This window comes from Mobula hypostoma, chromosome 21 (genome assembly GCF_963921235.1).
Source record: "Mobula hypostoma chromosome 21, sMobHyp1.1, whole genome shotgun sequence".
NCBI classification, from domain to species: Eukaryota; Metazoa; Chordata; class Chondrichthyes; order Myliobatiformes; family Myliobatidae; genus Mobula; species Mobula hypostoma.
Window position 1 is genome coordinate 22,375,185 of NC_086117.1, and position 27,846 is coordinate 22,403,030.

Below are 27,846 nucleotides of genomic sequence, written 5' to 3' on the forward strand. Positions count from 1 at the left end.
GGGGGGGGGTTGACCCAGAGGATGGGCAAGAGGTATATTCAGAGGGACAGAGGGAGAAAAAGGAGAGTGAGAGAAAGAATGTGTGCATAAAAATGAGTAACAGATGGGGTACGAGGGGGAGGTGGGGCCTTAGTGGAAGTTAGAGAAGTCGATGTTCATGCCATCAGGTTGGAGGGTACCCAGACGGAATATAAGGTGTTGTTCCTCCAACCTGAAGGTTGGAGGCTCTGTCCGCCAGAGGAAGCAGGATCTCTCAGTGGCCACACATTTTAATTCCACATCCCATTCCCATTCTGACATGTCTACCCACGGCCTCCTCTACTGTAAAGATGAAGCCACACTCAGGTTTCTCTTTCTCTCACTCTCCTTTTTCTCCCTCTGTCCCTCTGAATATACCTCTTGCCCATCCTCTGGGTCAACCCCCCCCCCTTGTCTTTCTTCCCGGACCTCCTGTCCCATGATCCTCTCGTATCTCCTTTTGCCTATCACCTGTCCAGCTCTCGGCTCTATCCTTCCCCCTCCTGTCTTCTCCTATCATTTTGGATCTTCCCCTCCCCCTCCAACTTTCAAATCCCTTGCTCACTCTTCCTTCAGTTAGTCCTGACGAAGGGTCTCGGCCTGAAACGTCGACTGCACCTCTTCCTACAGATGCTGCTTGGCCTGCTGTGTTCACCAGCAACTTTGATGTATGTTATAAGTATGGATTTGCCGGCTGCTGCGGATTACATACATTTTCGACCCTTTCATAACCAGGGAACTTATAAATTGTGTCAGCAGGTTTGTAAGCAGAATGTACCAATTTACAAAGGGAATGCTTAGGTATAAATATGAATGGCTTTAAAGAATAAATGATTAATAAATTGGATAACCACATCAGTAACAAAAGATTTTAGTAATTTTAAAGATTATTTTTATCACCTACCTCTGGAAGTTTGAGGACTTTACAATATTTGACTCCATTCCTTAACCTGACATGGGATACAAGGAAAATAAAACCATTACATAAATGCAATAAATACGATGCCCTCACAGAATATTGATGGTACAGCTGTTAAGTTTTTTCTTGAGACAGATACTTGGAAATGGATGTGTAGGGTAAAACTTCAACATTTCCAGGCAGCATCAAACGTGTAATACAATGAGAAGTATAATAATAGACTGTTGGAAGACAAAGGAAAGCTATCAGAACAAACAGACAAGAAATGGGTGAAATTTAAATTGTGAAGTGATATTATCTTTGTAGAAAGAATGAGGAGTGATAATATGGAAAACATAAGTACAAGGTGTTTTGTACAGAAATCTTCATAAGTGACAGAATAGCTCTGAGTATCAAGCTTTTAGGATCTATGTGACAGTCGTAAAGATGATATTCAAAAGAACAATTACAGGGATGAAAGATCTAAGAAGTATAGATGGAGATTTGATAGAGATCTACTTTTCGCATTTGCAGATGCTGTAAAGACAAGGCAACACATATTTCAAGTGATGAGCAAACTGTACAAAGATCATGCAAGGAAAAAACACTACTTTCTAAAACAAAAAAACTGCAAAGAGTGGAACTCAATGCCTTCATGGCTTACAGAAACAAGTCAACTGGAAAGCACTTGGGAGCAAATACTCTGCAAGGTTATGGAAAGCAGGATCACTCTGCAAAGTGTTAGCCTGCACTCGAAGGCTAATTCCCTTTCTCCTGTACTGTATGATTCTATACAGACCAACCATAATGGTACAATTCATGTTCTCATTTACACTCTCAATTCATCTTCATATAATGAAGAACATGTACTCTAGTGAACTATTTTAACTGGCATAAAACAAAATTGCTCCTGTCTCCATTTATAAGTTTCATATTCTCAGTAAAAACACACCATGTTTTATCTTGAGAATGACTTAAAGATTTACTGATTAAATAATGTCCATTATTAAACATTGTTTTATGAAGAACCAATTTAGCAGCATTACAATTTGATGATCCTTCTAAAAAACTTGCATAATATTAAAATGTCTTTTAAAAGCAGCACTTTTTGAGGTATTGCTGAATGTCGTCCTCATTGTAATGTGGAAAATGTTGTAGCCAATTTTCTCACACCGAGTTCCCATGATCAGATCAAATGATCGTTTTTTTTTAATTATTAAGCTAGACAAACAATATCTATTCACTTAGACACCTGCAAAGTTCTGCAGGTTTGTCTTCAAAATGTTACCGTGGGCTCCTTCATGGGCACATTTGATCTAATATTCCATCCAAAAGACAGCATTATCATTGGAAGTGGTAGCTTGGATTTTTAAAGCATGCTTGAAAAAGCAGACTTCAGACTTGGAGGCAAAAGGCAACTGATTCATGACTGACACTGTACAGGTGTCCCCCGCTTTACGAAATCTCACTGTTACGAAAGACCTACATTAGTACCCTGTTTTCGCTTTCAGAAGGTGTTTTCACTGTTACGAAGAAAGGCAGCACGCGATAAAAGGCAGCGCGCACCCCAAGCAGCCGCTCTCCCCCGGATTCGGAACGGCATTGCTTAAACACGTCGCATTGAGCAGCCATTTGCAAGATGAGTTCTAAGGTATCGGAAAAGCCTGAAAGAGCTCGTAAGGGTGTTACACTTAGCGTAAAACTAGACATAATTAAGCATTTCGATTGTGGTGAACGAAGCAAGGACAAAGTGAGTTTGGCTTGTGGAAGCTGACGAAGATGATGTTGAAGAGGTTTTGGCATCTCATGACCAAGAACTGATAGATGAAGAGCTGATGCAATTGGAAGGGGAAAGGATAACAATTGAAACCGAATGCAGTAGTGAAAGTGAAGCAATGGATGAGATGACACCCCCGTGTCCCACCACCCCAACCCCCGGGCCCTGGACAGATACTGTACCGATTCGCGGAGAATGCAGCGGTAGTCGGGAGGCACACAACACATCTTTAAGAAAAAAACCGAAATAAACATGCTAATTAATTAGGTGCCGCCAACACATAATTGTCGGCCCAGATCAGAGGTGATGCAATTGGCACTGATCTGCGCCAACATTTACGTGCCGGGCAGCACGTAATTAATTAGCATGTTTATTTTGGCTTTTCTAATAAAGATGTGCTGTGTGCCTCCCGGCTACCACTGCGTTCTTCGCGACAATGTATCAGTCGGCAGCCTGGAGCCACTGCACCACCCCAACCTGCGACGACTCAGTCTAACACACCATCATCAGTGTGCTCGGCAAGCTGTTTTCCCGATTCCGGTAAGTGATACTACACTGTACATACATTATTTCTACTTTATATAGGCTGTGTATTTTTACGTGTTATATGGTAGATTTGGCAGCTTCATAGTTTAAAGGTTACTGGACAGTGTGTTTATGCCAACAGCGCTTGCGTGATATTTTCTGCCGAGAGCGCTTGCGTGAGATTTTCGCTACGGAGATCTGTGCAGGCAATCGTTGTAGAGAAGTATTTCTACTTTATATAGGCTGTGTATTTATTATACCATTCCTGCTTTTACTATATGTTACTGTTATTTTAGGTTTTATGTGTTATTTGGCATGATTTGGTAGGTTATTTTTGGGTCTGCGAACGCTCACAAAATTTTCCCATATAAATAAATGGTAATTGCTTCTTCGCTTTACGACATTTTGGCTTACGAACCATTTCATAGGAACGCTCTACCTTCAGATGGCAGGGGAAATCTGTACTTCAAAGGTTAATTTATTATCTAAGTACGTATACAACTCTGAAATTCTTCTGTGGGTAGCCATGAAACCAAGAAAGAAAAGAAAGGCAGCCCCAAAATCCCTCCTCCCGCACAAAAAAAACTAAATGGAACAGGCACAGAGTCTCAAATCCTCCTCCCCGACAAAAAAAAATTGAGGAAGATCGGGTGAAAAATACAGAATATAAAAACGTACAAGACTGGGAAAAAAAAAAGTCTATAGTTCAAGTCCACATCCAAAACGCAGAAAACCTGGGTAGCATTCTCTGGGAACGGCAGCAGGCTCTCCCCTCTTTGGTAGCAAAATGATCAAAAGACAGGCAGCCAGAGCTCACCTTCCACATTCCAGTGGCATTCCTCGATGTTTCAATCTCCCTTATCGCGTTAATCAGCCAACAATGGAAGCTTTAATCAGCTAAATGGAGTCAACATCTGCTTACGCGCCATCCCGCAGCCTGCCAACTACTAGGTTCACGCACTCTGCCTGTCTCCCAGAATCCTCTTGGAGGCGGCAGAGCGCTGAAGCACATAAACGACGCATTCGCCTAGATGTTGCAATCTCCCTCGTTGCTTTAGTCAGTGAACAATGGAAGCTGTAATCAGCTCGCACGCTGTCTTGCAGCCTGCCCACCATGAGGTTTGCATATGCTGCCTCTGCCTTCCGGGATCTTCTCAGAGACTACTGAGCACTGGAACACCCAAATGATCTCCAAACAGCAAATCACAGGCTCCAACAGTTCTAGAATCATATCCAAGATGAAAAACCAAATGTAAAAGACATAAAATAAGTGAAATATTTGCTTTCATGATCTATCCAGAAGATGTTGACCGAAGGAGTGTTGTACGCAGGCGAGATCTTGACCGGAAATCTGAAGTATGCCACTGTACATTGTAGAATGGCTCAAATAGCCAATATCAATAACTTGTTTCAATAAAAAAAGATTAGAAACAACAAAACAAATGGAGAAATGACACTAGGAAAAGCAAAAATGTCTTCAAACTAACTTACTTCTTGCATTTTTCACAGCTGTACATGTTGTCACCTGCAACACAAAACCATGGAAAAATTGCTTGATGACATCCATTTTTAGAATTCAAATAACAAAATACTGACCACTGATAATTAAACTACATGAAAAACAGAATGAAATTGAAACTCATTTCCATTTAGCAATAAAAGCAAGATATTCAATAGATCATGCATATAGAAGGAAGATACAAGAGAATCACACACTTTTATGCCAGATCTTTTGTAAAATCACCGCCTTCCAATGAAATACTTTTGAAGTTTTATTGTACATTAAGAATTATAACAGGAAACCAGCTAATTCCATTGAGGCAGTGATTAGATTCTATGTTTTTTTTTCCAGGATAGTCAGGACCAAATAGGATACATGGCCCAAAGACTGACTATTTAATCTGACCAGCCTACGGCCACCTCTATGCTCCATTTGAGCATCTTTCCATCTCTTCACAGTGTCACAGTGACGTAGCTGGTAGAGGTATGGTCTCTGTGCTAGAGATCTGGGGTGCTGTCTGTGTAGGGTCTGCACATTCTCTCTATGACCACCTGGGTTTCCATCACGTAATCCAGTTTTCTCCCACATTCCAAGGGAGTTGGTATATTAATTGGCCTCTGTAAAATGCCACTTGCATGTTGGTGAAAACAAATATATTGGTGTGGGGGGGGGGATGTGATAAGAAGGTAGGGAGAATAAAAATTAAATTACTGTGGGATTGCTGTGAGTGGGTGGTCACCATGGATTTAGTAAATTGAAGTACTACGCTGTTTCCCTCTGTGACTCAATGAGCTAAATCTGCTCGACTTTGAAGTAGTGCTTGGGATCTCTAGCCTGTTTGGTAAATGGTGCTTTGGTTCAGTGTTTCCTTTTAAAGACAGCACCTGACAGTGCAGTGGCAATCGTAATCATGAGTAAAAGAACCAATATTTAGCCACAACTTTTGGAGAGTCGTATAGAAAAAAGGCTAAAAGCAAAATATATAGAGAATATTATGGCTAATAAAGAAAGATGTCTCAATAACTTTAGAGGAGTAGATAATGTTTCACTACGCTGCATTATTGCAGTTCCTGATTCAGACCCTAAGAGGGAAAAGAACATCACCAGTCCAACAGCAGTAAAAATACTAATCAGCTTACAATTTTGCAATGTATGCAGAATAAAATCTGTCGAGTTCCAAAGAAAAACAGAGTTGCGTGAATATCATTAGTCCCTTCAGTTCAACACAAGGCATCTATTTGTCTATTTTTTCCCTGCAGTACTGAATTACTTTTATGGTATTATCAATACAAGCAAAACACCCAAAAATAAACAAGTGGTTAAAGCAGCTGCAACAAAAGGCTTTCTATAGTTCCAAGGCTAAATTTAATCTTCCTTGAAACAGAAATTTACCGTTGTGTCAGGTTCACTTGTTTAAGGGGGAAAAAATCAGCAACCTAGTCATTTATAAAGACAGCCTTGTGAAAGAAATGTCATAGTCTACAAGAATTCCATCGGATGATTTTGGCTTAGCCCACTATCATTAACTCACATCAAAAGGAATGCTTCCAGTGATGATTCCACTGCTTCCCGATAGTTTGATTGGGGAAGTGTGGGGAAGGAAGGTAAACAAGGAGAAACACCTCTCCAAATAACAAGCCAAAAAATGAAAGCTTGCACTTATTTTAAAGCTGAATGTTCAAAATTCAAAATAAATTATCATCAAAAAATGCATATGTCATCAAATACTACCCTTAATTTTATTTTCTTGCAAGTATTCACAGAAGAACAAAGAAATACAATTATTATTATTATGATTGTGAGGACACGCAGTCCCCTTTTATTGTCATTTAGTAATGCATGCAATAAGAAACGATAAAAATGTTTTTCCAGAATGATTATCATGAAAATACAACAAACCGACTTAAAAACTAACAAAAACCACATAATTATAACATATAGATACAACACTGCAAAGCAATACCGTAATTTGATAAGAACAGACCATGGCACAGTAAAAATCTCAGAGTCTCTCGCAAGTCCAATCATCTCACACAGATGGTAAACCCCCAGCGCCGCCAACTTGCCAATGCAGCATCCCAGAAGAATCCCACCGCAGTCTGACTCCAAGTCCGTCCAAAAACTCCGAGCCTCCGACCACCTATTCGACACTGAGCAGCATCTCTGCCGAGCGTTTCAACCCCGGCCCCGGCAACAGGCGATATGCAAAGCCGAGGATTGGGGCCTTCGTCTCCAGAGATTCTCGATCGCACAGTAGCAGCGGAAGCGAAGCAGACATTTCAGAAGTTTCTCCAGATGTTCCTCTGCGCTTTCACGGCTGGCTCCATCAAATCCAGATTGATGCACGGCACCCCTAATTACACATATCAATATTCATTCGGAACGGCTGCGCGCACTGCGTCGCGCCATCTTCTCCTCCTTCCAATACAGGAGAATCAAAGAAAAACCGCACACAAAGACAGACAAGCAACAGAAGACAAACTGCGCAAATACATTATGAAAACAAACAATAAATAAATAATATGGAGAACATAAGTTGTTCTTGAAAGTGAGTCCTTAGGTTGTTTTTAGTGATCAGTTCAGTGTATGAAGTTGTCCAGACTGGTTCAGGAGTCAGATGGTTGAAGGGCAATAACTGTTCCTGAATCTGCTGGTGTGGGATCTGGGGATCCTGTACCTCCTTCCAGCGAGAAGAGAAAATGGCCTGGATGGTGGGATCCGTAACGATGGATGTTGTTTTCTTGTAGCAGCACTCTTTGCAGATGTGCTCGTGGTGGTGGGTGGGGCGGGGGAGGGGGGAGCGCTTTTCCTGTGATGAACTGGGCTGTATCCAGCATTTTTTGTAGGCTTTTTTGTTCTTGGGCATTGGTGTTTTCATGCCAAGCCATGATGCACCCAGCCAAGATACTCTCCACTGTGCATCTATAGAAGTTCGCCGAAGTTTTATATGACACAGCGAGTTTGCACAGATTTCTTCTAAGAAGGTGCTGCCGCCTTCTTTAAAGTGGCACTTACTGCTTGTTCTAGGACAGGTCCTCTGAGATGATAATGCCTAGGAATTTTAAGTTACTGCCCCTCTCCACCTCCAATTTCCTAATAAGGACTGGCTCATATACCCCGATTTCTTCCTCCTATAGTTAATAATCAGCTGTTTGGTTTTGCTGATGTTGAGTGAGAGGTTGTTGCTGTGGCATCACTCAAACAGATTTTCAATCTCCCTCCTATATGCAGTTTCGGCAACACCTTTGGTTTGGTCAACAGTGGTGTAGTCAGCAAACTTAAATATGGCATTGGAGCTGTATTTAGCCTCATAGTCATAAGTAGAGAGTGAGTATAGTTGTAGGCTGCATACACATACGCATGCATAAGTAATAGATATGGCGAAGCAAAGAAAATTATAAATCCTCAAATCTTCACTTGAATATTTATCACCAGGAGACAGCCACCATTTTTAACAATAAAACCCTTGATTTTCAATTCAATTCAATGTGCATTTATTATCAAAGAATGTATAAATTATACAACCTTGAGATTTGTTTGCCTACAGGTAGTCACAAAGCAAGAAACCTGAAAGAACCAAATTAAAGGAAAATAATTAAAATAAGAGAGCAACACCCAAAGCACAAGAAAAAGAAAATAAAACCACAAATCATTGAAAAAATTGAAGCGAACAACAACATTCCGAACCAAATTGAGTCCTCAGATCCAAACTCCGGAGCAGCCCAGAGTAGGCCCAAAGCCTTGCTTATCAGTTCATTATATTAGCTGGCATGAAGCACAGCAGCCGGGGCAGTCTTCATAGTCTCAGCACCATGGACAGAAGAGTGACTGTCACAGAGAGCAAGCAAAATTGCATCTTGCCTCAGATCCTGACATCTATCTTTTCAGTCTATCCAGGCCAGTGTTTAAATTGAACAAACAACGGAACAGTGAAGGGCTCCAGTGCCTTAGGGAGAGGAGTGAACATTGATGCGATAGCAAGTTAAATCAGCTCTCGCCTCCGATCTGGGCCAGCGTTTAAATTGTCTAAATAGCAGATCGTACCTTGTGTGAGGACACAGTTACCGTGAAGGGCTCAGGGACTAGACCACACCGGCCGGCGACTCACTCTAGGCCCCGATTTTGATCAGCTGTGCACCCAGAGGATCCAACCTCACACTCGGACCAGTTGTACAGACATCAAATCTCCTCTGCCCTAACTTCTCCTCTCGGCGTCCAGAGGGATCCAACCTCACATCCAGGCCAGCTGAACGAACATCAGAACTCCTTTATCCCAGCCTCGACCTCTCTCTTCTGAACGGCAGCTCACTCCATCTGCATCGATTCTGCAACACCATCTCGGCTCATCCCCCGAAGTCACCTTGCCATCGCTTGCCCCCACATTGTTTGCAGTGATAATTTAACACAATTTACCTCAGAAAAGGTGTTTCAGTGATGTTTTTAGTCGGACTTCTCAACATTTTAAACTACCAGTGGGCATTCGGTTGTGCCATCTTAACCGGAGGTACCAGGTAGGTTAACAAACACTTGTTTCAATGGGTGACTGTCAACTACAGGGTGAAGTTTAAAATATTCAAATTATGAGCTGCTTGTGCCATAGAAAGTCATTGATATTAAAACAAAAGGTACAATATATATGCCAGTACAGTCATCTTTACACTAAGAATTGACATTCATGCAAGGATTAGGGGTGGAAGCAGAACTCAGATGTATGACTAGCTGAGTTTAGGTGGTGAATAAAAGAAAAAGAGATCAGCACAGATATTGGAAAAGGGTGAGTGAGTGGAACTACATACGTTCTTCAAATGTAAATACTGACAGAAACTGGATGGATAATGTGGAGTGTTTTTCTGTTATGTGACTTCCATGTATTTCTATGAAAGCAATACAAAATAAAATTGTACTGAACTCACCTTTCAGTTCATCAGCAGCAAAAAAGGCAGCTAAACAATCTTCTATTGTCACGACAGGACCCCAAAACCAGCTTGGGATACAGGACACAACAAACCTGCAATGGGAATTGCGTAAGTATCGTGGTCACTCAAAATGATTGTTTAGTTTTGAGATAAAGCCAAGAGTTTAAAAACTGTACTTCTGTAACTTGCTATGAGCAGAAAAGAAATACATAAAAACACAGAAAGACTACTAGCATATAACATTATCCTAAATACTTAATTTATTCTGAGAAAATAGGAAGTAAATTCTTCAATCAAGTTTAAATTGATAACAAATTCATCTACATATCCTCTAATATTCATGTATTCTCAAATTCTAACTTAATTTCACTATAGGCATTGAAAGCATTGGTCTGAACCAAAAATAAATTCTGCAGTCAACACGGTTAGTAGAATGACTCATTTAAGCTGAATGAACAAGTTCAATACAATAACCACAACGAGAGCAAGGAGGAATACTTACGATAAAAGCAATTCCATAAGTTTGGAATGATTCGAGTTCAAAACAATGGTTGAAATGTTCAATGTATTGACTACTATAACAAAGCATTTAAATCACCAAACACTTCAGATTAGGCAGAAGTGAAACAGCCAGTGTTGCATGAATGTAAATTGCTGATCTGTATACACAAGGTCCCTTTATAATAAAGTATCCACTTGCTCAGTACTCCTCATCCCTCTGAAGTTTCATTTTTTTAAAAATAAAATGAGGATTACTTAATGGCATTATTAAAAAGATCCATAAATTGGTACTTCAATTTTAGTTAAGTAAAATGTAGAAAAGATAGTCTGGTCATGTAAGAAACTTTCATTTAAAGTAAATGGGGATGGTTACATCATCTGAAATCTAACAAGTTTTGTAAACACTATTTACCTTCTAATATAATCCATAATGAATGCCACCCATCCTTGTGTAGTGTAGGCATCGCTACAGGTTCCACTTTTCACAGGCAAGGTTTGGTGAATGGATGCATGCAGTTTAGCCAGGTCCTCTTTACCAGGGATTGGCAAAGACAAATCCTGAAATGTTTCCACCGTGGACGAAATCTATAACAAGATAGTTCTATTGTGTTAAAATATTAGTTTCAAAATCTGCACAGAATCTCAAGTTGCTGCTGTACGAGCACAGCATCCAAATACCAAATACTTCATGCAGGTAAACTGTATCTTCAATGATATTGCATCATCTATTAACCCCTTCACCATTTCTTGAAAGATTGGTTCATTTTGTATGGATATTCTCTGCCTTTGTTCTTAACTTTCAATGATATCTCAATTTCCCTTGTTTATTGGAGCAGCTATTTGATACTAACTGGCCCTTTTCAATCAAGGGATAAAGTACTGCAATCATCTCTACACAATGAAATTGAAGTTTTAGTAAAACAATCTAGAAGTGTTATTTGCTACACTTTCCATTAAATAAAAACAACTTAGTGCCACGTATCTCACAAGTTAAGTTTATAGATCCACAGAATGCATTTTCTATTAATAGTAATGAAAGTGAAACATTAATCCCACATTGCTATTTATTTGCAATGCCTTCAGATCATCCTCATGCATTTAATTAGTGAGTGCATTAATCAGTTACTGCAGTTTAAGGCATATCAACATCATCTTCCACTACAGATCCAATCTTATTGAACTGCACAAAAAAGCCGTAAGAAATAAAATAATCACCAGCTTCTGAAGTGTCATCTTCAACCTAGTGGTAGTAATCCCAACTCTAATTTAGAGGACAAAGATTCAAACCTGAGACTTGAGCTTGTAAAATGTGCTGATAATGCCGATTTTTTTTTATATATATGTAAGTCAACTATAATGAATAATTATAACCTGAGGGGGAGATGCTGCATACTTTTAATAGCTTTTTTACCACCCAAGGTGGATTGTGAGAAATTATCACGTTGTTAAATAGGTACTTACACAAATGGGAAGACAGTTTTCTGTGACAGAGTTAATTAATAGATAATCTGGCATACACAAGGCTTTGGAAGTGCTGCTCTGGCTGATTTTCCAATTCATCTCCTTTCTATTAATACCCAAGGACACATTTAATTAACTTTTTAAAAAAGATTTTACACAATACTATAATACATTGTCCAATGAACCTGTTAAGTTTAGAGAGGGTAGGATCCTAGTGAATTACAGCAGAGCACAGGAAACATCATCTGGTGCACGAGATACCGAACCATCAGGACTTCAAATTGTTGGATTGTGAATTACTAGAATTTTACTGGTATCACCTACATAAATATAGCAACTTTATAGCATTCAATGCATGCTGTTGGTGAGAAGGAAGTAAATGCCACTTCTGTAAAGTTTGTGGCAGGATGATGCACATCAGGCAGAAACTTCTGGCTATTCTTCTTTAATTGTTCATCCAGTTACAAGTAAATGGTGCAGGACAGTATCTCACTGTTCAAGTGGAATGGAAAATCTATGATTGAATTATCAACAGTTTTATTCAGCTTGTTCAGATGTGTTTAGCAGCTGCCTGAAAGTGGGTGATCAGATTAGAAAAATTCAGTCCAATGGCGGTCTGCTGTCAGGCTGTGGTAGCAAGAGTCTCCCACAATGTTCAATCCGTTTCTATTCAGTCCCCATTATTTTTGACTGGAGTTGGGCTGGTGTATTCTACTACCTTTATTGTGGTAAATTGAATGACCCTGGCAAAGTTCTCTTTTTAGTTTGTTCATCAGCTAACACATCTGATCACAAAATAAACAATATAATTGCTCATTACTTAAATGTTAGAAACAATATACAGTAATTACTTAGCTATTTAGGTGCCAGAAATAACTTAATGCTTTAATAATCCTGTATCACCTGAAGTAATCAGAGTACCATGGTTATGCCTTAGCCAAGTATCATGAACATCCAATATTTTAATCACAAGTTTTCACAAGAGCCAAATTGTCCCCAACTAGTTTCTTCATTTATCTTTTTTGCACCTAACTCAACATCACCTTTGTAAATGCCAGGCAATTTTACTGCATTGTCATGAAGTGTAACAATAGTTTTAAAAAAATGAGCAAGCAGGCATTATTGCAATTACAAATTATTGGTCCCATGTTTGTCATGTTGCAGTTACAGAGACGGAAAATAACATAAATAGCTGAAAAATAACACAGGATTCAATAACAAATTACAATTTATAGCCCCCAAAGAAGCTTACTCTGTCACAGGTGAGACACTGGACCAGGCTCAATATCGACCCATCAAAGATATCAGAAATTACACTGCGATACTTGGGTTGCTTTTTCTTCTTGGTGGACAACAGGAGTTGTGCTGAATGAAGCAAAAAAATTGAATTACATTTTGCAAAATGACTGAATCAAAACAGTAAAATTTTACATTAACAAGAATACATTTGGCTTCTGCACCACCTATATATAGCAGACTTCCAGAGTGCAATACAGCAGTGTATGCAATGCTGAAATAATTAAAATCAGGGTTGGTCACCAGGCTGAATTGGAGGAGTACTAGCATCTCAAGTGGTTCAGCACAAGAGGCGGTTAGAGAGACGGAAGGACGAGGCATTTGAAAACAAGGATAGATATTTTAAAACTAAAGCATCACTTAACTTAAAAGGAACTTATGGGAAACATGTGCAGGACTGATGACTGATTTGACAGTGCGAGTTAGAACACTGAAGACTAGAGTTTTGATTAATCAAAATGTTTCGATGACTAGAGTGAGAGACTGGTCAGGAGTGCATTGGAGATAACAGAGATGAGAATATCTCAGCAACTTATGAAACAATGCAAAAGGCAGAATCAGACCACATTAGAGAAGTACAGAGCTGTCTCACAATTCAAGAGTTCAGGTTTGATCCTGATTTAGTTCAGATTTTGCTTGTTTTCATGTGACTACGTGCATTTAGTCCACGTGCTCTGGTTTCCTCTTGCACCCCAAAGCTGGTTGTTAGGCCAAGAGACAACAGTAAATTGCCCTAAAGTGGTGCATGGCAAGAGAACCAGAGGTGGTAAATGGCACATGAGAAAATAAATTATAGTCAAATTTACTGTTGTATGCACAAGTACATGTATGCAACTGCACAATAAAAACCTCCCTCACGGCAGCAGCACAAGCACATATAAGCATTCACAAGAAAAACATCAATTAAACTATACACAATTTTTACAGAAAAAAAACAAAACAATAAAAAAGCAAAGTCCATTTTGGTGACTAATGATCAGAGTAGTCACAGTGTTGCTAAACTGCAGTGGTGATTAGGATTCTGATAGATGTTTCAAGAACCGAATGGTTGAAGTAGCTGTCCTCGAACTTCCTTAGCCTCTTGTGAAAGTGAAGATGCTGGCATGCTTTCCTTGTGATGGCATCTATGTGCTGGGCTCAAGACTGATCATCTGATATGTTAACACCCACTGTAATACCACTGGGAAGAAGGGTACCTTTCTTGAGGGAAAACGGTGGCATTGCCCTCATTGGACTTGATCGATGTGGGCTGCTGGACAACTTGGAATGAAGTTCTTGATGAATAGGGCTGCAAGATCGTGATGTGCGTCGCATATTCACATCATTGTCAGGTTCTGGATCACGTAATAGAAACAAAAATGAGAAAGATTATTAAGCCCAAATGAAGCAGGATGACTGGCTTTGTAATAGTTTACACTGAGTCATATACTATTTGATTAATTTTAGTTATCACCAAAAAGCTGTCAGTAAAGAGAAAAACTCTTCCTATCAGAGTTCAGATTCTATTAAAATTTCTATAGCAGAAAATTTTGAATTCAAACCCCTACAAACCCAGATTATAAAGCAGCTGCACCTAATGATAGAATATTAAACAGTACTAAGTTGCTTAAGCATGGGGGACACAAGGTTCAGTAATTGAAAAGGTCAAAATAAATTAATAAAAATCTTTAAATACGGCACCTGGTGTTCTGCAAGGACTATTAGAAACCATACTAGCTCTGGCATCACCAGCACCTCCAGGATCACTTGAATTTAAAGATGTATCTACATCTGCATCTTCATCGATTGCATCCACTAATCCCAGCCTGTGGTGTCCACATGAAAACTTTCTGTCCTTTTGCCTCTCTTTTTCGGAAATTCCTTTTCCACACTCATCCTGGATTAGCAGCTCTGTTTCAATCTGCTTGTCAGAGTTACATTTGTTTCTGTTTTCCCCTTCCCCTTTATCGCTGCTGGCACCAGAATCACAGGAGAGAAATTCATCCTCTGAAGGACTCCTGTCGCCATCTCGCTTTTCCTCTGTATCACTTGAGGAATCACAGTCTCTCTCTATCAAGGGCTCCTTAAGTTCTTCATGTAGTTGATCCATCAAACACCGGAGGAATTCCTGCGTGTCCTGGGAAAAAACAGAGGCAGAAGAAAATGGTAGTCTAAGGATTACCCGTTATCTGGTGATGGTCATTCTTGTAGCCTCCATTTGAACATGACAACACAGTATCATCATTTTTCTTGACACAAACCACTCAAATATCCCCAATCTTTTTCCTTTCCTCCCATTCCCTTTACTAGTACTAGTCTCTAAAGTATCACACAGATCTTTATACAGTATTAACCCTTGTATAATCAGTCACCTGCATTCCTTCCCTAAATACAGACTCAAAACCTCTGCCAGGCATAAAAGCTCACCAATTTGATACTTCCATTCTGTTCCTGCTCCAAAGATGCTGCCTGATCTGTTGAATATTTCCATGATACTTGCTGTTTTTACGTCATATTTCTTTGGTATCTTGTTAAAATGAAGCAATCTGTTCTCAAACTTGGCTTGATATTTGAACCAAGTTCACATATGTTCGATCTGTAAAATCACCTGCTCCAACCTCAATCTCTCACCTGACTCTAACCTTACTTCAGCTCATCTTCTGCTGAAACTCTTATCCACACCTTCATCACCCTTAAGCTTGATTACTTCACTGTTAGTCTTTGGTTTGTCCTGTTTTCTGTGATATCACTCCGGAGAAACATTGTATCATTTCTTAATGCATGTATGCATTTCTAAATGACAATAAAAGAGGACTGAATGTTCTCATAATCTAATCTAATACTCCTTCACTTAACCCTCCATAAACATGAGATCACCTTAAACTCCATTGTCTATATCCTAACAAGTCCTGTACGCCAATGCACATGGGCTCTCAGTTAAACAGGACACAATTTTAAAGTTTTTGTCCTTGTTTTATCTACTTCCATGGCTTCCACCCTCCAGGTCTTGAACTTTTTCAGCTCTATAATTATGCAAGGTATCAGCAATTGTTGAAATCAAGCTTCTTGCTTGATCCTTGCCTTCACCACTTTGGTCCAAAAAATTGGAATTCTCCCTCTAATCCTCTTCAAGATCTGCATTAAAACCAACTGTTAACAGTCAGAAGTTTACATTATTTCCTTACTGTGGCTCAGTATTAATAACATTCATTTTCTTCCCCATATTAAAGACAATGCAAGTAGTCTTGATCTTGGCAGAAGTTGTGGCTATTTTGTTTATAAAAACCTAGTGAGTATGGGAAAAAAGGAATGCAAATTGATAGCTCTCATGGAGCTCTGACATTAATCCAGCAACGATCTCTGATGGCAAAATGTTGGTGCACAGTGGCATCTGTTTGTGTCTTATTAGCATTGAATGTGTAAGTGGTTCTTCAACTTGAAGCTAAATTGACAGAACTTGGTGTGCGCATGTGCCGGTCGTGCATGCAGCCTGGTACAGCCGTTCCAATCTATTCTTACTTTCCTCTTCTTACTTTTTAATTTACGTTATTTTTTGTATTTTTTTTTCTCACGGTAACACATCGAAGTTGCACCCTCTCTAACATGCTGGTAGAGAGAGTTTTATTTGGGTTTTCTTTAGCGCTGGAAATGGTTACGTCCTGACACGCGGGACAGAAGCAAGGTCGCATTGTGTATTCCACGGAACAGCAAATTCCGGCCGGTTTAGCGAACAGAGCTGCAGACACCCCTGCTGAAATCCGTTGGAAAACACACAGAGGATGCAGAGGGGGATCACAAAGCCAAGGAAGGAGGACCGGGTCGAGACAACAGAGACTATTGGAGAAGGGGCGTTCGGTGGGTAATACCGTTCCGGCTGACCGGAAGTGCACAGGGAGCGGTAAGCGTAAAGGAGTTGGGTGCTTACTGATCTGGTTAACAACGGATGGTGCAATCCGGGGCATATGACGATCGAGGAACGTGTTTGCAGACTGGATATTGAACTTTTTACTGTTGGACTTCGGCCACATTCCACCGTGATACAACACTTGGCGGCACAGGAGGTCGTTTCTGCCTGTGGCCATCAAACGTGCAGCTCCTCCCATGGAGGGTCAGACACCCCGAGCCAATAGACTGGTCCTGGACTTATTTTCCATCTGGCATAGTTTGCATTTTGTTGTTTGATTGTTGGGGGGTTTTGTATTGCTATATTTACGCCCTATTCTTGGTTGGTACGGCTGTAACGAAACCAAATTTCCCTCGGGATTAATATCTATCTATCTACATACATTGAATCTTCTGGGCATTGTTGAGGCTTTTTTGATCTGAGTAACATTAACATAATAACCTGCCAGATATATTTGTCCTTTAAAATTTGGAAAAAAATCGTAAATTCCAGTTAGTCCTGACAAAGGGTCTCGGCCCGAAACATCGACTGTACCACTTCCTATAGATGCTGCCCCGCCTGCCGCGTTCACCAGCAATTTTTAATATGTGTTGCTTTAAATTCCATCTGATAATTTTCATTACAAAATATACATTAATTTGTCAATGAATGGAATGGTTTTCAATGTCTCACAAAATGTGGACACTAAAAATCATTTGGTCTTTGATTTTTGGCAAAGTCTTTATTTTCTTCTTGTCACTGCACAGATTAAATGTAGTGCTCAGAGCTTCAAGCAATGGCCTATCATTTAGAAATCAGAAATACTGCTGATTTAAAAATCAGATATCGTTAAACTATAAAGATGCAAAAAAACAGTCAAAGCTCTGGAAGATCTCTATCCTTGGTTGAACTAGTTAGTTGTTAACCGATTTTTTAAACCGTGGAATTAAAGCAGCATTACAAAGACTTTCCATCAAAAAATTCTAGCTCTGCACTCACTGACACTCTCACTGCAATCCGTGTTTCATTATACTATACTACTTGATTAGTTGCTACATGTCTATTATAGTTACGTGCATATTTCTGGCATCATACAGGATACACAACATGCCTTCCACATTTTTGCACATTGGAACATGCTTAAGGACAAATCCCAGGAAGCAAGTGGTCTTTATTTTAAACACAAAGCGAGAATCCACAATTCCTAGCAAGGCAAATCTCTCACACGTTATGGAAAAAAAAACTGGATTCTCTACGGTTGATATCCAGGAGGGGAAAATGGACTATAGGACTATTCACAAGAGAATCTTTCTTGTAAACACAGAAATATTATTTATTCAAGATCTTCCAATGACAATGCAATCCAACAAGGATATTACCAGTTAACCACCATTGTTCAAGCCTTAATCTGAGGTGGTCCATAACTCTTCCACAGTAATGAATTGAAAGCAAAATTAATATACTAGAAAAAATATTAATTTTGTTTTCAATTCATATGGTCAAAAATACATCCGCAAGCTGTATAAGCTTGTTCTATATGCTATTTTCTTTTAAGACACCATCTCTCTCATCTTACCTGCTGTGCATAACCTCGGAACATCGGATTAATCAACTTAATGCCATGGGCGAGACTTGTAGGTACAACATAGCTAGGACTACAGAAGAAAGCAAAAAGAAAATTAATTATAAGAGTAATACACTTATTCTTAATTGAAATAATTAAATTGTGTCATAACCTCTGCATTCCAATCAATTCTACTTCATATAGTAAAATCTCTGGAGATTCTTTTTTTGGACCCTCCTATTTCAATAGTTTTAATTACCTTTCTCTAATTTTTATTATGGTGCTGAAAGGAGAATTAAGAATCTAAATTTATATCTGAATCAGATCCCCTTACGAAATTCTTCAATTTGAGTTGAGTTAACTGGAGACTTGCATATGAATAAGGAATTCAGTAAATCACTTGTTGCAGCACAAGAAGGTAAATAAAATTAGCAGTTATATAATTTCAGGGCTGATAAATATATTCCCATTCTCAGTATCACACTGGTCCCATTTGGTCATCAGTCATTGAGATTAATCCTCTCCATTTTTCAGTATAAAACTCAATGACTTCTTAAACAAGAATTTACAAAATAATTATTGATCCTCCGCCTTACATTTTTGCTACAGTTTGCATTTTGCCTCACTCAATTTTCAACTGCAGAAATTGTAACATTATTCTCTTTTTCCTTCTACCATCTGAATAAAATATCACTATACTGAAAAAGGATCTAGTGCTTTCCTGGCGTATATGACAATTAAACTCTACTCAGGTTTCTAGCCAGGTAAAGCTTCATCAGGGATATATACTATACTGCTTGATTGGTAGCTTCTATTGGAGAAAAAAAAAGCAATAATTTGACTGTAGAATCTTTCAGATACATATATTCAATTAATGAAAATAATAATCTTTCATCAGGATCCAGACCGAGCAAAATGAAAACCCTTACCATTATAATTTTCTGCCTTAAAGATAAACAGTTCTCAAACAAAAAAAGCACAGCAATCTAAAATAAAGTCATCTCTAAAAGCCACATAAAAACTACATACACGATTGCCACAGAGAAAATTGAACAGTCAAAACAATTATTCACATAGATCTTAGATTATAGATGAGAATGTAAATTGGCTAAAGTATATAATGATGGTTGGTACAATTATTCCAACCCCCCCCCCCACCGGCCCCCAATGCTTTTTGATTTGTGCTTAACTGCACTACTCTACTGTGGGGTGGCATGGTAGCATAGAAGTTAGCTTAACGCTTTACAGTATCAGAATCGATTCCCGGCGCTGTCTGTAAGGTGTCTGTACATTCTTCGCGCGACTGCGTGTTTCCTCCAGATGCTCCCGTTTGCTTCCACAGTCCAAAGACATACTGGTTGCTAGGTTTATTGGTCATTGTAAGTTGTCCTGTGATTAGGCTAGGGCTAAACTGGGGGTGGCTAGGCAGCGCGGCTTAAAGGACCAGAAGGGCCTATTCCACACTGTATCTTAATAAAATAATTAGAATTGCTTTCACTAATGATCCTTTGGCTGATTGTATGCATCCAACCATTAGGTAAAACCCAGATAAACACTTAAGTAGACTACAAACACTGGAGGTAGAAAATGTCTCCTTTAGTGGTGCATCCCCTCACTGGGCTCGTATGGAAACTTGGCTTGTTGCTGACCCCACTAATGGCCACGGGACTCAGCAGTGAGAAGGCCATCTTTCATAAACAATAGGCATCTAGGGTCGGTATGATTTGGGGTTCAACCAATTAAAGAAACTTTGATTTAAGCGAATGCTGCATAATTACCGCATAAATACAACAGAATTGTTGGTCAGCAAGAAATAACAAATTGTACACCACATAAAATTATAAAGCAGGTATATTTGCAATTTTCAGCTTTATTGAACAGTTAGTAGGAAAAAGACAGTGGAAAAAAAATAAAAGGGCCCTTTACTGTTAAACCAGTCTAACTGTGCACATTGTTGGAGCTCATCTTGAAGTTGTTGTTTTACTGACGTGCTGGACCCATGGTCTGTGTGAAAGCACGCACATTCCGAACTTGAAATCCATCTTGAACAAACAGGTTCTCTCTCTCTCTCTCTCACACACAGGAGTATTGGCCATTCTTCCTTGGAGCCATTCATCTGCACAAAACAACTTGTGCAACAGGGATGCTCCTTTCCACTGCATCCTCAGCCATCTTCCCTCCTGTCCTCTCCGCAGCTCCCGCCAAACTAAAACCATGAGCCCCACCCACACCAGTGTCCCTCAATTCTCTCTCTGCCCACCTTTCTCCCAATTCCACCATCCTGATTGCCTGACACAGTATTCCCAAGTTGAACATCATAGCCCCTTATCTTTAGGCGAAACCCAAACATGCCATCAGCAGGACACACTGCTTCTACAGAAAGATACTAAATGTAATACCCTACAGCATTAACAGTAAAAATCTTAACTAGGGCATTACAGTGGTATACCCTTATAGTTGACAGATTGCAACACAATAAACAGAACATTCAATTGTTTCCATGAAGCAGATTCATCAACAGCTTATATGCATAGCAACACTGATCTCACCTTATCATAACTATTTACTTTGTCCTATTTATCTCTCCCTCAATTCACTCTTCAACTTAAAGCTGACTTGTTTTCTGTTTTTCCCAGTTCATAAGTTAATCATTCCCTTTCTTAGATATTGCTTGATCTGCTGAGATTTTCCTGCATTTTCTCTTTTCAAACAACATCTGAATCTAACCAGCCTTTTTTATAAACTTTCTGTTAAACTTGGTGGCAACATTTTAGCATTAAGTTCATAAATTAGCACATACCGTTTTTTATGCCAAAGTTCAGAAATAAGTTTCTGATAGCTTTTACAAAGAGCTGGCTTTTTGTCTGTACGAACCAAACCTACACATTCCAAGAAGAACTGGGTGAGTGGCGGGCTGCAAAAGAAAGCGATAACAGTTAACATTAGCACATCAGCATCCCAACAGCAAAAAAAAGCTAAAATTACAAAATACTCATCTCATTTGCAACATATCTCAGATGCCACGTCATATAGACTTAAATTGACTTTCAATTGGTATGAAAAATGTTCTAAAGTAAATTACAAATGACAAAATTTATTGGTGAAAGCTTTAGTAAACATCCAATCAGTCAACATTACATCCAAGTAGGACTTGGGTGGAATCTACTAGCTTCAGCTAAACTGGCTTGAGAAGGTTTCTTCCCCCTACCAGATTTCAAAATGACGAAAAGAGGACTGAGGGCAAATATCTTTATCCTTGAATCCACATTCACAAAACCCTTAAGCTTTTCTTTTTAAAAGGTTACTTTCTATTTTGAGTCCTATGACGAATCTTGACCTAAAACATTGACTGCCCGTTTCCCTTCATGATGCTGCCTGACCTGCTGAGTTCCTTTAGCATTTTATCTGCTGCTTTACAAGTTTTTGTGTGTAGTATTATTTTGCGTGGCCACTCAAAGGGTTCTAAGGTTAGCATTGTACCTCCTTCCCCACCATTTAGGTTACCACAGAGATATTAATAACTTTCAAAAGAGCACTGGATAAATACATTGGAATGGGGTTAGGGGGCAAGAGGGAGAAATGTACAAGGCTAGGAGCAAAAGGAATGGATGAATTCCTCTATCAAAGAGTTGGCAAAGGTATAATGGGCTGGCTGAACTGTATTATTCTGTTTGATGTAATTGTAAATATTTATTCCATGGATCACCCTAATTAATGAAGAAAACAGAAGAGATAAAATATAAATGCAATAATCACTGCCAACCCCTTGTACAATTTGACCAGTAATTTACAATACACTTAATTCATTTTTCCAGCAAATATTTACTGTGTAACGTAAGCTCAGTAAATATTTGATCTTACCAGTTGGATAAAGCCTGCAGTGCAGCATTCATGTAGCAGGAGTTTCCAATGTTCTTCATTCCTGTTAGCCCTAAAAGAGAGATTTGAGCAGAAAAAAGGCAAATCAGAAAAAGAAACTAGTTGATTTCAGGGGCAACACAACAATATATTTGAACAGAAACTTTACACATTAGCATACTGTATTCTATCTATATGGATAAATTCCCTGGTTGAACACAATGATTTACATCATCGATTCTATACAGTGACAATATTATCTTGCTTCAGTTGCATTCAGTACTATCCATGCTCTAAGTACCTCTTGGTCTTAACTCATCATCCTCAGACTCGGATTCTCCTTCATCTGCAACTGCAATGGGAACAATTTTGAATGGATGATTTCCAAGTGATATGCCAGAGTCCTAATGAAAGAAAAAGTCGTGTTACTACAGTAATATAAAATAGAAACCTTATTGCTCATAAATAATATTTTATGCTAATCTATTTGCACCTCACCAAAACATTATATTAAGAATATTTTCAGCTATCTTCATCTATATGAACACAGGACCATCTCTGGGCAACTTAAGTTCCCTCAAATAACCAGTCTTTAATGGGTAAATTTTACTTTTCCCAAATAGCAACAGCTGTCTCAATACATACATTTTCACGGCAATCCACCTGTGAAATACCTGTTCTGTTGATCTGCTTGATGGAGCTGGACTGGGTACAACAGGTCGCTGTTCAAGGAAAACTTCCTTCTCACAGGCGTAACACCAAATTCGGAATGTGGTTAGATTCACTGTTAGGTTATGTTTCTTAGACTGTGTGTATCAAAACAAAAAGATGTACAGGTAAATTAACATTATGTAGAAAATAGGTAGAACTCAAAAAGGGAAAAATTCCATAAATAAATTTTCTGATATGAGCAATGTAAGGAATTTGTTTTTCCATCAATATCCTTAAGAGTATCAAAATGCTATTGACATTTCTTCCCCTCATTCCATTATATGGAAACGCAAGCTATCAACATTCTTACATTGTGCTACAATCAATATTGTCAGAAAATAACTAACTGCCACAAAAAATCTGATAATCTGGCATACTAGGAACTTTGGTGGTGCAGACTAACAATTTTTCCAGACTATTGCATTTATATTACTACCCCAAAAACCCTTAAATTATGTATTTCTTTAAAAAAGTATTTTACATAGTCGTGTAATAAACTTTCTGGGAAAACAATGAGTTCAAAGAGAGTAGAAGAAAATGGAGCAGAAGGAGTTTCAGCATTTCCTGTTCATTCCCTTAGTTAATTTAAATTAGCACTGACCTAGAGGGGAAAAAAAGGTAAGTGCAGATAAGCAGCAAGTGCTTTTTACTAATGATAATACTTGAAGCATTTTCATAAATTTTTTAACAACAGTTGAAACAAAATACTTAAGACTACTTGACCAGTTTCAAAAATATCACTGATTATCAGAGACCCTTAAGTATCGTTCCAGCATTATTGATAGTGCTGAACCTAGTCTCTGTTCAGTCTATTCCACTTTGTGGGAGGCTTTTCAGATACATAGCATCCTGTTTGTCAGCTCTTCATATCCAGATAAGACTAATGCAAAAATGGATACATCTTTAAACAGTGGGAGAAATGTAGCATGATTAGCCTAATGTTACAAGAATTATAATGGAAAATTGGAGGCATACCCTAACATAAAGCTTCAACATGACATCAATAGATGGAGGGAAAATACAAGTAGCTTCATCTTTCTCTTTTTCAAAGGTCTCAATTACCTGTGAATGTAACGTGCTGTGGTCAACATATGATTCCCCACATCCTACATAGGAGCAGCCATTCTGTTTTGGGAAAGGAGAAAAAGATTAAATGAAATTCAAATGGAAACAATATGTTGACTAATAAGGTAACAAAATAGCTTGGGAAAGAAACAGAAAACATATCAGTCTGAAATAAACATCATGCCTTAAACTGTCCATAAATCCATATTTATCCAGTATAATTTTAAAATCGTATAATATTTGCATTGCCCCACTAATATTTTTGTCTTAACTCCATTCAATGCACAGAACCAAGAATGAAAATGAGAGAAACCTACTAAGTCTATTCCAATGAGGTCTCAAGATCCTAGGATTAATGTTAAAGTAATTACTGTTATCTACTTAAAATAGATAAAGCTAAATGGTCCATACAGCTATCAGAGTAGATGAACACTGACTGGTTCTCCCACCCTAACTAAATCCAGGCCTGCTTTCAAAGGATTTATTAACTATGCTTTCAATTTCACTTGCTCAACTTTCTCAACCTGTCTGGGATCCATTCTACTTATCATAAAATATCTCAAGATGGATTTCTTGTGAAGGAGAATTAATTAATGCAATTAGTATTCAATTTATTGCTTTTAGTTTTGGACATACCGGGCTGCCATCTATCATCTTTAAAACAATAAGCCATTCAATAGAAAGCAATCCAGAAACTATCATGATGAGATGATATTTTTATTCTTTATAGCATGGCAAAATGAAACATAAAACAATTGCCCAGGAAAACAACAAAATTCAGGAATTTGCAAAGTTAACAGCAACAGCAAGAATATCTATATTAACTACCAAACTGTTTGACTTAATTTATCTGCACAAGTCTACAGCTAAATAGGGAAATATTTTTGTCAATTTAGATGGCTCCATAGTTAAATCAAACTTCTAAACAATGACCTACTTTTGTATATATTTTATAGAAATTACTTACTTGAAGGCAAGCCCACAAGTTTGGTCCACCAACTCCACAGGATTGGCATGTTCCCTGAAAGAAAGTTTTTAGTACAATTATCTCAGATAATTAAATCTTACAAGCAACACACTGAACTTAACTTGGAAATATCACTGATATAGAAAGGACTCCAAGGACATTGGAGTCTCTGAACATAAGTGTATTAACAACAGCAGAATTGCTGATGCCCGAATGAAAACGTCATAGATATAACTGGTAGGCTGGTATTGTGCAAACACAAAGAATCAAAGATAAAAAGAAAACTTAACTCAACCTCACCAACCTATCTGTCACAAGTACATCTGTCCACAGCAGTAGAGATAAACGTGACCACCATATATTGATACAGATGACTAAAATCCTGTCTTAACACTGAGAACAACTTCAGCCTCTCCCACCTTTTTAAACATCTAGCTGCTTTCCAGCAGCACATACAAAATGTAGGAGGAGCTCAGCAGGCCAGGCAGCATCAATGAAAAAAAAAGAACAGTTGACATTTCGGGCCAAAACCCTTTGGCAGGACTGAAGAGAAGGAGATGAGTAGATTTAAAAGGTGGGGGTAGGGGAGAGTGAAGCACTAGGTGATAGGTGAAACCTGCGTAGGGGGAGAGATGAAGTAAAGAGCTGGGAAGTAGACTGGTGAAAGAGACAGAAGAAGGGGGGGTGGGGAGGAGCACCAGAAGGAGGCAATAGGTGGATAAGAAGATAAAGCAAGAGAGGGAAAGGGAATGGGAACTGGTGGGGGGGGGAGGTGGCATTACAAGAAGTTTGGGAAATTGATGTTTATGCCATCAGTTTGGAGGCTACCTAAGCGGAATAAGACTTTGTTCCTCCAACCACAGTGTGGAGCACATCATTTTAAGGACGCTTCTTAAATTGAAAATAATGTAATAAACACGGATTAATTAAAATTCAGAGCTTTGTATCACAAATGTAAATGTGATAAAACACACATGCAGTACCAAATAAATGAAATTACAAAATGCATTAAAAATGAGGAAGAACTTGAAGCAAAATGCTGTTGGCCAAAAAGTGAACATGACTGGACAATAATATTATGCACAATACAATACCATTGAAGGGACATGTAGTCTGGGAAAAGATATTAAGCCACAAAAAGCTACTAAAATTAAGATCAGGCAACACATAGGGATAACAGGTAAATCTTTATATTATTACTGTTAACTAAGTTTTTTTTCTTTTACTGTTTCTACCATTCAGCCAGGTGCAATAGTAGAGGAACAAGACCTGGACACTTATGTAAGCTCTGGTCTCTAAGTGAACAGCAGCTGTTTGTCGGGTGGTTTCTAAAAATAAGTACTGTATATCATACGCACTAACAATTAGTCAGAGCAGGGATTTGAGAGTCAGTAATAAATGACTATCAATAAGAAACTTATGGTCAGCAAATATTGCTCCTATAATAATGCATATTGCTTTTTGTTTGTAATGTGGTAGCAAACAAACATACAAATCATTACAAGTAATTCATTCATTTAGCAATCATATCTAATGGAGTGGAAAAACTTTTAAACTGATAGCACTAAAAGGCTTACATCGACAATCTTCATATAAATTGATCAAGTGTGCAGACTTATGACCTGTTTGATCAAGCTGTGATCCTGTAGTAATAAGAGAACCTGGTAAGTAAATTTGCCTCCAAGAGGGCCACAACCTTGTCATTGGATTTGGAAGCTTGCATGCCTCAATGATCCTCGGATGTTGGTAGGAGTCAGGGCTTTATGCTTTGGCTCTTGGTAGGGTTACCCATGCCAAACAGGCAGTGCAAAGTGCTGACTAAGAGTGGTCCATCAGTCCTCCAGGTTTAGGAGTTCAGCTCACAGCTAACAACCCTGACTGGTCAAACAAAATGGTTAAGGAAACAGTTATGAAGAATCCTGATACAGCTGAGTGCGACGGTATTTCTGAGTCTCCTTCCGGGATTTGCATGACTGACATTAGTGAAAACTGAGAGGACCCTACCGACATTATGAAGGAATCCTGAACATCATCAGAGATAGAGGACCTTCATTGCTGCCCCAAATGCCAGCAGTGTAATGGGCAGTAAGTAAGCATAAGTAAATTTGGTAGCATGCATGCATTTCACACATGCCCTTTCCTCAAGCTCTATAATCCAACCAGGATGTCGACTAGCATGACATAAAAATAAAATACTGCAGGTACTGGAAATCTGAATTGAAAACACAAAATGCTGGAAACACACAGCAAGTCAGGCAGCATTGATGGAGAGAAAGACTGAGGAGGTCATTCAGATTCCACCCCATACTGATGGTTCTGAAGTCATATCAAGTTCAAGTTCAGTTTATTGTCATTCAGCTGTACACATGAAAACCGCCAAATGAAATAACATTCCTCCAACACAAGGTACACAACATGTAACACATAGTGATATTACTACACATAACAAATAAGGTGCATATACCATACAAGTTAAAAAGTAAACAGTATAACACTACTGGCGCTTCATATATGTCGGGACCTGGGTGGTGGCAGGGAGTTCAGTAGTCTGATGGCCTGGGGGAAGAAACTATTTCCTTTCTAACATTTCTCATTCTAATAATATGGAACATCCTGTCTGATGGTAGGGGGTCAAAGAGATTGTTGGATGGATAGAGGAATCAATGACAACGCTAAGGGTCCTGCACAGGCAGCACTCCTGATAAATATCTATAATGGGTGGAAGAGACACCCCGATGATCCTCTCAGCAGTTCTCGCAATCCTTTGTAGGGACTTGCAGTCAGATGCCTTGCAATCCCCATTCCAGACTGATGATGCAGCTCATCAGGACACTTTTGATGGTGCTCATGTAAAAATTGGTTAGAATGGTGGTGGGCCGGGGTTGGGGGGGGCGGGGTTGTAGCCTCATTTGCCTCAATCTACTCA

General features: G+C 38.9%; 1 protein-coding gene across 3 annotated transcripts in view; it reads right to left on the bottom strand.

Moving 5' to 3' along the window:
* usp20 (ubiquitin specific peptidase 20) overlaps window positions 1–27,846 on the bottom strand; it is a 73,482-nt gene that overhangs the window by 35,566 nt on the left and 10,070 nt on the right. For all 3 annotated transcript variants that reach the window (XR_010021218.1, XM_063073614.1, XM_063073613.1), the window contains exons 3-16: window positions 24,921–24,974; window positions 23,951–24,013; window positions 22,852–22,983; window positions 22,479–22,581; window positions 22,181–22,250; window positions 21,120–21,233; window positions 18,332–18,410; window positions 14,574–15,009; window positions 14,090–14,227; window positions 12,850–12,962; window positions 10,549–10,721; window positions 9,633–9,727; window positions 4,710–4,743; window positions 923–968 (exon numbers count right to left, since the gene is read on the bottom strand). Coding sequence is in view for 2 of the 3 variants with exons in the window: in XM_063073614.1 (XP_062929684.1) it covers window positions 923–968; window positions 4,710–4,743; window positions 9,633–9,727; window positions 10,549–10,721; window positions 12,850–12,962; window positions 14,090–14,227; window positions 14,574–15,009; window positions 18,332–18,410; window positions 21,120–21,233; window positions 22,181–22,250; window positions 22,479–22,581; window positions 22,852–22,983; window positions 23,951–24,013; window positions 24,921–24,974 (1,650 nt within the window). In the remaining variant the exon portion in view is untranslated. The remainder of the gene's footprint in view (window positions 1–922; window positions 969–4,709; window positions 4,744–9,632; window positions 9,728–10,548; window positions 10,722–12,849; window positions 12,963–14,089; window positions 14,228–14,573; window positions 15,010–18,331; window positions 18,411–21,119; window positions 21,234–22,180; window positions 22,251–22,478; window positions 22,582–22,851; window positions 22,984–23,950; window positions 24,014–24,920; window positions 24,975–27,846) is intronic.